Consider the following 15971-nt stretch of genomic DNA (forward strand, 5'->3'; position numbering starts at 1 on the left):
CTCTTCACACGACTCACGGTTTTGATACAATTCAGTGCATCGTCTTTGCCTCGAATCTAGGTGTGGTTTTCAATGTCTCATTAAATCTGCCCATCACAGTTCGCCGATCACGTTTTCTCACCAATGGAGCTTTTGGGAACTCTACGAACACGCTCTTTCTAAGGTTGTATCACAGAATTTCTTCGGGTTTCTATGTTACTTGCACATGTTATGGGCACTAGCTTCTGACATTCTTCACACTTAAAGCACATGACACTTCCGAAGGGCTTACAGTATGATTGATATATAAGTGTTGTTTTGATATATATATATATATATATATATATATATATATATATATATATAATATATGTATATACACACAAAGATGTGTGCAAACTAGGAATTGAACGCGAGACCTTGATATAGATAATGTAAAGAGCTTATGTGAGTGCGAGTGTGTGTAGGTAGGCCAGGCCCACTTCAAAGAAGACAAAGAATGTTAGTTTTTATGAACAAAAAAACAGTAAAACCAAAGAAACAGAGCTTTATCATTATAAAGAAGAACCACTCTGTTTCTCTCTCTCTCTCTCTCTCTCACACACACACACACACACACACACACACACACACACACACACACACACACACACACACACTCTCTCTCTCTCTCTCTCTCTCTCTCTCTCAGTCTCTCTCACTTTCTTCTTCCAGATCTGATGCACCAGTGAGATCTCTCACAAATGCAGGTACCGCAGAGATGTAACTAGCTTGCTAGCTTAACCATAACCTCTTGAACAGAATTGAACGGAACCTAGCCAGGAATCTCTCTCTCTCTCTCTCTCTCTCTCTCTCTCTCTCTCTCTCTCTGTCTGTGTGTCTGTGTGTGTTAGGGTTCCCCCCTTTTTAATGTTTTTTGCAGGAGGTGAACATAAGAAAAAAGAACGAAGAGTATGAGTAACTCCAGGTTCATAAAATGTGTGACTGTGGGGGATGGAGCTGTAGGCAAGACATGTATGCTCATCTCTTACACCAGCAACACCTTCCCAACTGTCAGTATACTCCTCTCTCTCTCTCTCTCTTGTTCATATTTTCCATCTTTATGCCCCATTTCATCCATATTGGTATGCATCTTTTATATGCAATATGATTGCATGTATGTGATAATGCACGTGTGTATGAATGTGTTCATATATGTATGTATATGTCGAATGCATATGGGTGTCATGTATGATTGTATGCCTGCCATATGTAACATGTATATCATAATGTATGTGTGTATAAATGTATGGTCGTATGCCCCAAATCTCATCTCTGTTCTCTTTCTTTCTTCTGGCATATTTATGATTTTCCAGGACTATGTTCCGACTGTTTTTGACAACTTCAGTGCCAATGTAGTCGTTGATGGCAACACTGTCAACCTTGGTCTGTGGGATACTGCAGGTATGTAACCCTAAAATTGAAAAAAACCCTAGGAATCCGTGAGCTTCAGATTTTAAAAGCCCTAACATTTAGGAACCCTAAACTTAGAAAACCTAAAATTTGAAAATCCTTTGCTGTAAAAACATTAAAATTAAATAAACCTACATGAAAAACTCTAAAAAATCTAAAAACCCTGAACCACAAACCCATTATACCGTAAAGTTAAATTCTAATTGGTCATTGGTTCTGCCCATCAATAGGTCAAGAAGATTACAATCGCCTCCGACCACTGAGCTACAGAGGAGCTGATGTTTTCCTTTTGGCATTCTCACTTATCAGCAAGGCTAGCTTTGAAAACATAGCCAAGAAGGTGTGCATTTTGAAAAATAATCATCAAAAGATGTGTATACATAGTTGTAACCTTAACCAGGAATAGGCACCGAACCTAGAAATGGTCTCTGTGACCGAGGCCCTATGTGTGTTATAATTACTCATGCCATCATAATAAGCTTTTCTAATGGAGTGATATTGATTGATTTGCTTTGAACTTAAATTCCTCTTTTCAGTGGATTCCTGAGTTGAGGCATTATGCTCCCGATGTACCAATTGTGCTAGTGGGAACTAAATTAGGTTTCTCCACAATCATATCTTTGTATCTTTCTTCTATTTTGGATAAGCTTATCAATTGAAATCATACATGGCTAACTAAGTGTGAAATATCTCCAGACCTTCGAGATGACAAGCATTTCTTCGCTGATCGTCCTGGAGCCACTGCAATTAGTACTGCTCAGGCAAGCTCACCCTGCCCCCCCACACACATAGCAATGCTATAAGCACATCAATCTTTCACATTGGTTGGTGTTTAGGATTGCAAAGAGATTTGCCAGATGAGAATTGATTAGAGTGGTTTATTCTGAGCAGGGTGAAGAATTGAGAAAGGTTTTGGGTGCAGCTGCCTACATTGAATGCAGCTCTAAAACCCAACAGGTATACATATGTCTGGTCTCACCCCTTGTAAAATTATGAACTAAACACACTCACAACTTCCATATATTCTAAGATTATACTTTACTTATTTCTCAACTAAGTGGTTAGATCATGACATGTTCTTTCTCATAGGATTTCTGATTGCAACATATGTGAAGAAGAAAGAAAGCATTATGTGGAACACCACATTACCCCTAAACTTTCTTTGTATTTACCGGAATACCCCTATATTTTCAAAAACTACCATAATGACCTTGGTCTTCAAAACTATAGTGATATTCAGGGGGTATTTCAGCTATTTATTGAAACTCCTAGTGATGTTTTCCCTTTTAGAGAAAGTTCAAATGTAGAAACTTAGCAGCATTCTGATTACTTTTCGAAAAATAGTGGTATTTACTTTATATAAAGAAACATGATTAGAGGCTAGCATTCATAGGAACTTGATTAGTCTGGCATTTCCATTAGAGATGAACATGATTAGTGTAGCATTAAGCATATAAGAGATAAAACCCTAATCTGAGTCTCATATATTGTGGTATGCATAATGCTTTTCTCTTTATTTGGCAGAATGTGAAAGCGGTGTTCGACGCAGCTATCAAAGTCGTGTTACAACCTCCTAAACAACAAAAACGTCGAAGAAAGAAGCAGAGGCATTGTACCATACTCTGAAGACAGAGACAAGGATTCCTAGTCTCATGTTAAAAGAAGAGCTTTGTGAAGACTATCTTTGAAAGTCAAGGCTTCATTTAGATACATATATATCTATCTATAGTCTTCACTAGCTCTCTTTACCTGTATTGATTTGACTTGGTGCAGACATTTGAGAGGGAACTATTATAGTTCTCTCTTTGTTGTATATGTAGTAGAAGACTTGTTTTAACATCTCCCTATTTTCATTGGGTATCACTAACTAGGTACGTACTACATTGGGAAGAATTACATTATGCTATGTTTCAATATTGGAAGTATCTTGCCATTTTTTCCCTTCATTTCTGTCAATATCTCTCTCTCTCATGGGCTCAAATTATATCTCTACTTGTTACCATTGTTTGCATAACATACCTTTGGCTGAATCCGATTCTTCCACTTGAATGATAAAGCATTACCTCTCCAAACACAATGTGAATAATCCTTCCATGCATCTATTTGTGTAGCCCGACAAAGACCAACAGGGCCCAAAGGAAAGGGCAAATGACCCAACAAGGACACTAAAACCTAGTGGGCCAAACCCTGCAAGTAGAGCAGATGACCATTATGGACACATGGGGTGTATGGATGCTAAACTTAATGTTTGCTTGTAGCCTGAGCAGGTATGTACATATAATAGACAAGCTATTAGGAGCTAGTTTTATCAAAGGGACAAGCATGTAGTAAGTGGGATTCGAGGCTAACAAAGATTATAAGAGAATTTTCTTTTATCCAATTGCATGCATGTCTGTGTATTGGGGGGTGGGGTTAGCTTAACATATATCTCACATAGAAACATTCCCTAGAAACATATATATATATATATATATATATATATGTATGTATGTATGTATGTATGTATGTGAACACCTCGGGTATGCAAAAGCTTTAACTCTATCGGCTAATAGAAAGTTTGACCTCCATATCCATATGTTGTCGAGTATCTCATATTGTAGATATATGTATGTTTGTTGGATATGCTTTCATTGTATCATCTAATAGAAAGTCAAGAAGATCCGTATGTCATCCAAGTATCTAATCTTATCGATATATGTATGTCTTTGTTTACCTATCTTAATCCACTATGAAGGTCAATAGTGTAGTCTAATCATTGTGGATTGCTAAACCGTGTTTTCTTGGTATTTATTGAGGATTAGGCAGAGCATGATAGAATAGTGCTATGGGCCGTATAACTTTATTGACAAGCACAATGAGGAGAAGGTGTAATAAGAGTGGGATATGGTGGATTGAACATCATAGCTTATATGTAAAGCACGCACATATACACACATACAACTAAGGTTAGGGTTAGGGTTAGGTTTAATGGTAGGGTAGGGTTAGAGTTAGGTGGGGCTTATTTAGATGTGAATTTCACAAACTAATGGGCCCAGGGTTCAAATCTCAACTCAACCTACTCTCTTTTGTTCCCTCTCCACGATATATGGGAAATTTACACTCGATATAAATGGATCACCCCACGAGAGCCACTCCCATCTAAAATGTTGTACTATAAGGAACACTCTGCACTTCTCTAAGTTATGTTTTATTACACAACCAAAATATCTAGATACATTCTTATCAAATGCACTAAGGGTTGCCATTGGACAACTTAGGATATCATCTCACCAACTTGAGATTGAGAATGGTTGTACTAATAGAATCCCTAGAGAGGAAAGGATATGTAGGTTATGTCACATAGAGATAGAGGATGAGTATCACTTTACATGCAAGTGTCAACTTTACACCGAGATAAGAGCGAAATACCAAGACATACTAGGACCCTCTCCCACCCTCTCCAAACTATTAGATACCCTGGATATAAAGAGACTAGGTAGGTATATCTTTGAGGTAAAACAACATAGAGAGAATAAGCTACAAAATGTTAACCATAACCATTTAATATTCACCAACATGTAACTAATGAAACTTTTCAGGAACAAGGGGAGATGATGAATGTGGACACACCTACACCGCTCGCCCTTTCCCTTGCTGAAGCAAAAAACCAAAGAACAACCAAACACCTTTGGATGTCGGGCTTCAAAGCAACTCGACGTGGAGTAGAAATCATTAAGAAGATAAAGGGAACGTGAGCTGCGCTTGCGCCCGCCTAGAAGCTATGGTTGGGGGTGCCTTTTACATCGGGACCACGGGCCACATCCACATCGAGAAGCAAAGAACAACCAAACACCTTTGGATGTCGGGCTTCAAAGCAACTCGACGTGGAGTAGAAATAATTAAGAAGATAAAGGGAACGTGAGCTACGCTTGCGCCCGCCTAGAAGCTATGGTTGGGGGTGCCTTTTACATCGGGACCATGGGCCACATCCACATCGAGACCCTTTGACCTCTTGCTTCTTTTCGAGAGACTTCGATGGAAATGGAACTAGGCCTAATATAAAGGCCTTTCCTTTCTAGAATATTTTTCTTACTAGTAACAATCGGCAACGGTTTGGTTTGGTTTGAGAGGGTCAAAACCGAACCGTTTAAAATCGTTGAAACTTGAACCAAACCGAACCATGAAACCGTTAAACCGTTAAAACCGTGGTTTTGTGGTTCAGTTTTGGATTTCAACTTAGGTCAAGTTTTTAAATTTATAATATTTCATTATTTTCAAATTTTCAAATTTTAAAGATCTTCCTAAAATGTGAGAATAAGGTTTAAAAATAAAAAGATGGTTTAAAAATAATTTTTTAAAATTTAAAAAAAGTAAAATAAAAAAAACCTGACCGTTTAAACCGCGGTTTCTAACTGTTGAAACCGAATCGAACCGTTTTAAAAAACCTAAACCTGAACCAAACCAAACCAAACCGTTGAAACAGCGGTTTCACGGGTCGATTTGGTTCAAACCGAACCGTTGCCAATTGTTACTTACTAGAACTCTTTAGCTTTTAAGTCTTATTTTAATTTTAAATTTAATTTTTTTTTACCTTCGATGAATTGGGTAAATACCCCATTTTTGTTGTAAACCAAATTGTCTTGTCTTGTCTTGCCATGTGATGGGCCCAATTTTGGTCTTAGAAGACCATATATTTGGGCCAATTTTGGACTTGTCTGTGATGGGCCAATTTTTTGGTCTTAGAAGACCATATATTTGGGCCAATTTTGGTCTTGTCTATGATGGGCCCAAATTTGGTCTTAGAAGACCATATATTTGGGCCAATTTTGGTCTTGTCTATGATGGGTCAATTTTGGTCTTAGAAGACCATATATTTGGGCCAATTTTGGTCTTAGAAGACTCTTTATTATATATCTTTCTTTCTCCCCCAAACCTCCTGCAGCATCTCAGCTCACACACAGAAGAAGAAGAAGAAGACGAAGAAGAAGAAGAAGAAGAAGAAGAATCCCTGCAAGTAATCCATGGTGGGCAATCACATCTCCTCCTCCTTCTTCTTCTCCTTCTTCTTCTTCTTCTGCTATGCTTCACCATCGCCATCTGTTTCTTCTTCTTTCCCCCTGTCACAGATACTCTCTTCTCCCCAATTCTTCCGCTCCAACCATGCCCGCATGCTCTCTTCTTTCAAGATCTTCATCTACCCTCTTCCCACCTCCAACTCGCAGGAAGCTCCCCATTCCAAGCTTCCATGGCTTCTTCAGCCCCAGGATACTTCTGTCTTATTCTTCTCCCTGCTCTCACAAAGCCCCTTCGTGACGCACGACCCTGAAGCCGCTGGCCTCTACTTCATCCCACCTTTTTATTCACCATCATCGCCATCTTCTTCTTCCCTGCCAGAAATGGTGCCTCTGAACAGAAAGAATTCGGCGAGAGATCTGGTCCAGAAGCTTCGCGATGAGTTTCCATTCTGGCAAAGGACCCTAGGGGGAGATCATTTCTTCGGTGTTTGCCACAGATTTCCTGGAGACGGATCCCGCAACGTACTGGAACTTCAGAAGAACGCCATATCTATGGCGTGCTCAGAGCTCTTCTGCAGCAATGAAGATGGATCTACAAATATTATCCAAGAAAAAGGCATGGATCCTCAGTTTTTCCCACATAAAGACATAGTTTTGCCTCCCTTCCAAAACATTAGTCTGAACGATAAGAAAGAAGCCATAACAGAGGAGTACCTTCTGTCTCGCCGGCGTGCTAACTTGGTCTATGTTATGGACTCCATGAATACTGTTGCGAGAAAGCTATGGATCCATGACTCCGAGTTTCTATTCCATTCCGATCAAGATCTGTCGGAAACAAGCCAGAATTGGTCACAAACTGATCACGGAACGTCACAAACCCATCAAAACGAATCGGGAAGTGGTCAAGATATACCAGAAACCATAGCTAGCAGCAAGTTCTGCTTAACCTTTGCTACACAAGGATTGATCAAGGTCTGGAAGAAGAAGAGCATTAGCATCGTGGATGCCATGGTTGCTGGATGTGTTCCTGTCATAATCTCCCATGGTTACCTCCATAGCTTACCTTTCCAAGACCTTCTAGATTGGACCAAACTCTCTGTCATTGTGAGCTCTTCAGAGGACATGGGAAAGCTCAAAGCTGACCTGAAAGCTATGCCAGAAGCAAAGTATAGGGAGCTTCAAAGGAACGTTATCACTGCTTCTACCCACTTCCAATGGAATGTTCCTCCTAGGCCGTATGATGCTTTTTACATGATTATGCATCAGTTGTGGCTCCGTCAGCATTCGATTCGGTATGCCCGGAGGAATATGGGCATTCAATCATCTTAAAAAGTATATGTTGTGAGGTGTGGCCATTGCAGAAGGAAGTGTGGTGTCTATCAGCTTGTTGCAGGTGAATTGGTTGCCCCATGTGCACTCAAGGATGGCCAGTGTCTCAAGGATGGAGCTCCATCCATAAAAGACTTGGAGTTTGTCCATAGTTAAGTGTGGTATCACTTGTGACAGTAGATGAGAGTAGAGCAGCTTCAATCAATGAATCCATAGAACCTCCAATGTGACTTGGAGTTGTCCATAGTTAAGTGTAACAGTAGATAAGGCTCTTCTCTACTGTTACAAGTGGTACCACGCAAAAATCTTCCCTGCACATTGGAGGTTCTATGGATTAAATCACAAGAGTAGAGCAGCTTCAATCATTTGATCCATAGATTCTCCAATGTGCAGGGAAGATTTTTGTGCATTCAGAAGTTTAGTGTGGCAGAATTCAGGGTTTGTTTTGGTCCAGGCAAGTGTGATGGCTGCTAAGCCAAGGCAAACCCTTGAATGTATTTATAGAATGGCCAATATGTCAAAAGACTGGTGTATGTGACAACTCTTTTGAATGAGTAATGCATAGACTATATAAATATGTGAGTTTTGCTGTGAATATGTATACAAAGTATGGTAATGGTGAGAATCGAATTTTAATGCATTGAATGGCCTGCCCATATGTGGATGAAGTCGAGCAATGGCCGGGGAACTCTTCATCTTGTTGATAGGGGTATTCTTGGAAAACATGATTTTTTGATGATTGAGAGATCACAAAAGATGTAGATTGAGCAATCTTCAAATTACCACCATTTTGGCTTGTGGTTTTTTAGCTGCTGCAGTTGTTTTTTAGTGCTTGTTTTGTCAAAATGCTGCCCACCTTTGGTATACATATTGCGATTTACTTCATATCGTGTTTAATGTTGTTGAGCCTCATTTGTGGTGGCTATGGTGTATTGTTTTTCTGCATTCAGACACATCAAAGCTCAAAAGCTTAATCCTTGAAGTTTGTTCCTCCATGGGAAAATTCTAACATTTTTTTGCTAATGGAAATAATAGAACTCCAATGACCTCTTCATCATTAACAATTTTCCCTTTTGTGACCTTGTCTATACACATCATAAGTTATATATTATGTTCCTAGATGTACAAATGTTCTCTTACAATATGGATTGCGGATTTTGAAAAGACCCACAAAAGACATTGGTTACATCCACCATTTGAGGGAAGAGGAGTAATCAAGTATAAGCGGTACTTTGCACCTTGAATCATGCTGATGAAACAAATATTTTGCTGATGCATAGAAACACTCAATGAACTTCATTGTTACATACAGTGGGATAGGATGGAAATATGCTTTTGAGACTCCTGAGAGAGTTTCCACCTTGTAAAATATCATGCCCATGTGGAAACTCTCTCAAGACTCTCAAAAACAAGTTTGTCTTTGGAATTCCACTGGAAAGGAAAATTCTTGAATGCAAGAGATATTGAGTGTATCATAGTATTGAGTAGTCTCAAAGTTTGCAAAGCCCAAAAATGGTTGAGCGTCTTTCATGCGGGAGACCGCATAGCTAAGGAATTCCACTTAAGTTTGATCAAATTTACATTTCTCCAATTTTTTGTATAAAGATGTCCCATGTTTGTAATGTTTGGCAAGCATGAGGTGCGCATGTCTACGAGAAGATGGAAATAATGTTGTAAGTACACCATGATGAACCGATCCCATGCATTTATTAGGCCGAAACATTAGTATATATTTGTGTTAAGTCCTTGGTGTAGGCATCAGACCTTTCCCATGGCATTGGCATTGGCACAATATATCCAAGCTACAATATATAAAGAGAGAGGGCAAGGCTAAGATAACCAAGTCAAAAGCATTTAAATGTCCAAGAATTATAAATTCAACAAGCAAGGCTATTTCTTATGCACTTTCCTAAGCAAGGCTAAAGCTCTTTCACTATTCACTCCTTCTCTGTCTCTGGCTCTCTCTAACCTTAATCAAATGCCTAATTACTTAAGTTTATCACATTAAATATATAGACTTGACTTGTGTGTAATGTGGTGATGATTAATTGAAGCACTGTGACTCATTCGTTATGATTTCATTCTTTGATTTTATTGATTGTAGTGTTTACATTAAGTCATAGAAGCCGGATCTTGTTTCCTTAATTAAGAAGTGTTAGAAATGAGAAGTTTATGTCATGAGCACATAGAAGGGCATACATTCTTGGGGAAACTTGAGCTTACGAGCCTCGTAATCATATCAAATGTAGCGTTGTAAAATTTTACATTATTGTAAACAATTAATGTGGTAGTTACATGTGATAGCCAAATGGCGAACAATACAATAGTCAAGTCATGTGCAAATGTTGATGTTAGGTAGTGAGCGTACCTTGATGCTAGGTTGTGGCCATGTGTAAGTCTAGGGATACCATGTGTAGAGAAATGAAAAGCGTGTCAAACTATTTTGGTTCAACACCAATCTAAGCCACACTCTTAAACTTCTTGTTGTTTATGGTTATCTAACAAATTCCCTTTCCTTATTTGGTTTTCTGATTCAATATTGTCTTTGGCTTTGATGCTAAATTGGAGTTTCCTCTCTCTCTCTCTCTCTCTCTCTCTCTCTCTCTCTCTCTCTCTCTCTCTCCCCATGATAATTAATTGAACTTTTCTTGTAGGTATGGAGTCTATCAATAAGAAAAAATGGATGCACAACCAATTTTGTGGCACTAGATAAAGAGAATCAAAGTCTACTCAAAGACGTAGAATATGTGATTGTTGAGAAGGCATGACAATATGAGGAGCTAGTGTAGTGGGTCTAACAACTGAAACAATAAAATTAACATTGTGATAGCAAACTTTAGGAGAACAAAAATCTCCAAAAGAATTAAGTCTCCCAACAAAGTTCAATATTCCACTAATAGATTTTTGGCATTATATTCAAAAATATTTTTATCTTGAAAAATAAAAAACATGATCTCACTTATGAGGATTCTCGATTCAAGTTTTTATGGTAACTGAAACACACCCCCATTCAATACCCAATCTACAATGCTAATGTTGGATTAGTCACTACCTAGTTAATGCTCATATAAACACTAGCGTCATTTCCACATTACTAAAGAAGGTCACCATTTCTAGTGTACTTAATAAGTGTATTAATCAAGAGATTCAAGCATGCTTTAGAGATGCATTATGTTTTTAAATGGATGGTAAATAAGATTAGAAGATTGCAAAAGGAGATAATCTTGCCTTGACAATATGGTAGACTTGCACTTTGTTTCATAGGATTGCTTCCACCATGGGATTCACAATAATGGAAAGAACTTGTTTTTTACCTTTTAAGAAGACATGAGATCAGTTAAAGAGGCTATGATTCAAGTTTGATGTGATATCCTATTGTTTAAGTGGCATTTAGAGTGCCAACTAATAAAATGTTGCGCCCCAAGGCCATGATAGACATAGGCCAAAATTTGTGTTGATTTATCGAACACAACAATTCTATTACACCCAATTGTGTGTAAACTGGTCCATCCACAAGTTTGCACACTTTAGGCTACAGTTGACGTTCATAGGTTTATATTGTATGCTTCACTCCCCATATCTTTGTAGAGGTATTGGTATTGTTATAAGTTTATCACATGTAAGAGCAACAACTTATAAAGAGAGTTTTTGGAAAAAAAAAAAAAACAACTTCTAAAGAGAGAGGGTAGCATTAGAAGTAAAATAGATAAAGCCTTGTGTCCTTCCAAGTGTGAAAGGGAACAAAGGTAAAAGCACTTACATGTAAAGGAAAAATAAATGTCAATTTTTTGTCTCTTCCCACTTCACATCAATGCATAGGTGTTTGTATGCTACGCCTATTAAGTTATGACATGCCCGGGGGACAATGTATAAGGGGAGAGGGTAGCCTCCTCGTCACTATTTGGGGGTGAATCATTAAATAGGTGAAGCCCGTGAATCTAGGGCTTGGACGGCCCTGAACTCGTCTCGAATATCGTAGACGATCGGGGCCGTCCAATATTTTTGATGTAAAAAGAAAAGAAAAAGAATATAGATAAAAGTAAAAATAGAAAAAAAGGAGAGAAAGAGAGAGAGAATGTAGCTTCCCGGGTAGTATCATAAGTAAAAGAAAGGAGTGGGTAGTATGATAAGTAAAAAAAATGTAAAGCCTAATGCCTTCCTTAGCATGAAAGGTCACAAATGTCAAAACACTTAAATGACACCTTTTTGTGTCGTCCCATTTCTTCACTTTCCAAATTTAGGCTAGAATTTTTTCATAAACCTTCCCCCTTCTCTCTTTCCTAGTTTACCAACTTAAAAATTTAGGTTTGAATTGTATGGAAGTGTTTCAATTTCTTCATTGTGAGTTGAGAGTTTAATGTTAAGCTTGCCAAAGTGGTTAACACTTCATTAACACACTTATGAATGCTCGACATATATTCTTACCCAACTCGGCCACAATAGGAAGTTGCAAACTTGAATAACCCAACACCGTGAGGATGGCATAATTTGAAGTACCTATATCATGTTCCACCTATCCCTAGATATGTGTTCATAAGATTGTAGGCAACATGAAGATTGATTTACAAAAAAATATTCTAGGTCCAAATGTGATTCAAAATGACACATAATCCTAGAGATCCGTTCTTCTTATCAATGAATAGGATAAACATGTCAATTGGAGGTTTAGCATGGTGGATGAAGAGTTTCTTGAGATTTTTGTGAATGTGAGATTGGAGCATTGAGGTTCAAAGAACTCATAGATTGGTCAAACGGGAGGAGAGATGCCTTCGTTGACGTTGATGGGGAATTTCTAAGGTCAGTGTTTGTCGATAATATGCATATTCTTTTCAAACACATCAACTGGGTTCTTGTATTTTATCAGGACAGAATGTGATTGAATGGTTCCTAGGAATTGGTGGAGTTGACATCGAAGGTGTACACTTGAATATGTTAAGCATTGTACATTCAAGATTGGTTTTATGGACAAATCTTTACCTTGAAATGCCTTGTGGGAGTATAATTGGAGAAAGAGAAAACTAGGAGAGATATTGTGGAAGCAAATAGAAAATTGATCCATTATGAAATTGTTGGAATAGATGGAGCATCAACTCAAACTGGACTCGTGGATACAGATGGAACCCTGGCATGTTGTGGCTTTGTAAATATAAGAGGACCTAGTATAGTTGGCAACAATCCTAGTAGAAATTGATATAGTGAGCTTAGAAATCAATTATTGGATTGTGAGGTTTGAGCCAACCAAGGCTAAGGACGATCAAAGGAACCATGAATTTGGTAATCACCTTAACTAGTATTGAAGCTATTTTTTCATGACCAAGATACCGACATGTTGACCGTTATTAAATGTTGGTAAAGAGGATATGGCTCCAAAATTGCCTATTCCATATTTTGGAAGATTTTGGAGCCAATGTTGTCATTTGACATGAAAAAGGCCCATGAAGCTTGAGATAAGCGTGAGCACTAAACAAGACCATTTCCATTGAAAACAATGAAAATTGTTAAGCCATTGGGCTTTTAGAAAGTTACATGGGGTCGCAAGTGTCTTCCCCTCATTGGGCAGAAACAAACCACATGATCAAACTCACTACAAGAAAAACATAGATTGTTGGCACATTGAAGTTACCTCTCAATAGTCGGTAAGGAGAAAAAATTGAGTGAGGGTGGATTCCATCATATTGTTATGAGTGAGAGTGGATTCTACTAGCAAGGAATATGACGTGGGTAGGGCATTTCTCTCCTATACTCAAAATTTGGTGTCATGGCCTATCACTTTGGGGATGGCCTCATTGAGAGTTATTGGCATGTTGAGATTTAGTAGATTCTTTATGTCACAACAAAGTTTGGGATGAAATTGATAAATGAGCACTTGGTTGCCCTAGTGCACATCACAATTAAGTCGTTGAAATTTTGATGTGTACATTGAAACCACTTTAGAGCCTTGTTGTAATTTATAAAGTTTATTGACTAAAGTTTGATATTTGTCAAACTCTCCAAATGTGGCTTCAAATGCAAAACGAATCCTTAAGAAGTGGTGAAGAGATCTCCAATAACAAGAGAAGTGGTGAATGAGACTAATTTGCATGTTTGTTGTTGGTGTAACATTTGGTGTTGGATTTCGACAAAGAGTCATACGCGATTACTGAATCTTTGAAACATTCTTCTGTCCCATTGGATTTATCTAGAAGGCTTAATGTCCATTTCAATTGGTGCAACACAATACGGTCAATATTCCACATCAGAATTGTGGTCAATGAATGCTCATGCAAGGAGTCTTGAAGCAAGGTATTCTTGAGTTGCAATTAGTACAAAATTGCAAATATTTGAACACGGTCTGCAAAATCTATCATGGTTGTGACTAGTTGAAGTAGATCAAATAATTATGGACATCAAGATGGAAGATGAGTCGTTGCACTAGGTCAAGTAAAGTAAGGAGTCTAGACGCAACCCACAAAGCTAAGTGCATGATGGCAAGAGAGGAAGTCATTAGGGAAACTAGAGAAACATGAGAGGGACGATAAAAAATAGACAAGATGATACAATCTTATGCCCAGAGAACAAAGATATAATACATGGTCCCACGCTATTGCATGGTGTTCATGGAGAGTCGTGAATATCCTCTCCTTTTAGTCATAATTGTTTTCAAACCATTTTGAGAGGCTCATATAGATCCTTTTGTAAATGTCAATTCATCAGTTTTATAGTACATGGTTTTTGGCGAAGCAATATCATCATTTTACACTACTAATTTCAAATCATCTCTTTACGGAAGGGGCATTTTGCATGAATAAAACATTCTACACATACATATTTTCGTTATTTTGAAAACATAAAACAATTTTAGTTACATTCTTTATCAGACTTACACAACTACCTTTAGTGTTGGGAAAATTTAAAGAGTTGACCAATCATTTGCAGCAATATAGAACCGCTTATATTACATATAACATCTATGCTTTCACATTGTGTTTTGACACCTAATGTCTCATTCAATGCAGTACATACATTTAGTGCTCTCTCACCACGAAGACAAATTTGTCCTCACTTAACAATTTCCATAAGTATGATCGCTAATTATTTTCAACAATAAATGCTTGCTGATAATCTGGTTGGTCAGTAACTCTATTAATTTCTGAATATCTAAAGTTCATTCGGCATAGTTTTGTTGAAAAATAACCATAAAAGAATTTATCCATCAAAGTTCACTTTCTCTGCATCAGGGCTTTTGATTGTGAGATGTTGATAAGGGCACTGGGGCATAATAGATGCATGTGTACATATAATGCCACTGTTGCAATATAAGGTATTGAAAGAACCCACATACATTTGCTTCTTTCATGAGCATATGCTGTCTTCTTAAAGAAGTTATAATCTTGTGCATTACACACGATCTTACACTACAGACCCAACCCTTGAAACCTTAGTGAGCTTTCTGTTTTCTATTCCTCACTGCTTGATACCAAGTATTTATTTAAAGAACTTCACAAAAACCAGCAACAGTGTGAATAAGGACATGCTTCTTTACATACAAGGTGTTCTAAGCCAGCATCTTCATGGTAAGGGTCAACTTCAGAATAAAGGTTTATGATTGTCTTCTTACAGAAGTTATGATGTTGTGCATTACACACGATCTTACACTACAGACCCAACCCTTGAAACCTTAGTGAGCTTCCTGTTTTCTATTCCTCACTGCTTGATACCAAGTATTTATTTAAAGAGCTTCACAAAAACCAGCAACAGTGTGAATAAGGACATGCTTCTTTACATACAAGGTGTTCTAAGCCAGCATCTTCATGATAAGGGTCAACTTCGGAATAAAGGTTTGTAACAATCAACCATGAGTGGACGACAAGCTCATGATACTTCAATTTGAAACCTGATTTTCAGCTTAGATTTGCTCTAAAAATATAAATCAACATCAAATGTGAAGCTTTAAGTTGTGGTAATACGCAATCGTAGTAATCTTTATTGGCAACATAGTTTTATTGGGGTGTAAAGAGGACATGTTTATGATTCCAAACAACCGACTGAAGTGAACAAGCATTTTGTATGCACATGAGGATTTGAAGTTAATGATAGAGCAAGCATATATTCCTGAACGGTTCATTCATGATAATTAAACTCTCTTCTCATGCATCTAAAACTTAATAGTGCCGTAAGTTGAATCACCAGAGAGATGAAGAAATTTGTATCCTTTGCTTCACAAGAAATCCGCTTGAC

At 37.8% G+C, this 15971-nt stretch overlaps 2 protein-coding genes across 2 annotated transcripts; both read left to right on the top strand.

The window, feature by feature from the left end:
- The first annotated feature begins 565 nt into the window (after positions 1-565).
- Positions 566-3377, top strand: LOC147862777 (rac-like GTP-binding protein 5). Its single transcript, XM_087320999.1, has 7 exons — positions 566-1031; positions 1335-1422; positions 1662-1771; positions 1968-2031; positions 2128-2192; positions 2323-2388; positions 2956-3377. Exons 1-7 carry the CDS (start codon positions 933-935, stop codon positions 3055-3057), a joined length of 594 nt encoding a protein of 197 aa, XP_087177125.1. The 5' UTR covers positions 566-932; the 3' UTR covers positions 3058-3377.
- A 3009-nt stretch (positions 3378-6386) lies between these two features.
- LOC147862778 (putative glycosyltransferase At5g20260) lies at positions 6387-8471 on the top strand. The gene has a single exon (XM_087321708.1). It carries the CDS (start codon positions 6432-6434, stop codon positions 7752-7754), a length of 1323 nt encoding a protein of 440 aa, XP_087177834.1. The 5' UTR covers positions 6387-6431; the 3' UTR covers positions 7755-8471.
- Positions 8472-15971: the final 7500 nt, after the last annotated feature.

This window comes from Azolla caroliniana, unplaced genomic scaffold (assembly GCF_043228905.1).
Source record: "Azolla caroliniana isolate FFs.n. ecotype wild unplaced genomic scaffold, voAzoCaro1.0.p SCAF_6, whole genome shotgun sequence".
Taxonomy (NCBI): domain Eukaryota; kingdom Viridiplantae; phylum Streptophyta; class Polypodiopsida; order Salviniales; family Salviniaceae; genus Azolla; species Azolla caroliniana.

Bases quoted from the DNA above. Each gene is read 5' to 3' on its own strand.
- LOC147862777 (XM_087320999.1), top strand. From the start codon at position 933: ATGAGTAACTCCAGGTTCATAAAATGTGTGACTGTGGGGGATGGAGCT. The intron at 1,423-1,661 runs GTATGTAACCCT...GCCCATCAATAG, and splicing joins TGGTCTGTGGGATACTGCAG to GTCAAGAAGATTACAATCGC. The intron at 2,389-2,955 runs GTATACATATGT...TTTATTTGGCAG, and splicing joins GCAGCTCTAAAACCCAACAG to AATGTGAAAGCGGTGTTCGA.
- LOC147862778 (XM_087321708.1), top strand. From the start codon at position 6,432: ATGGTGGGCAATCACATCTCCTCCTCCTTCTTCTTCTCCTTCTTCTTC.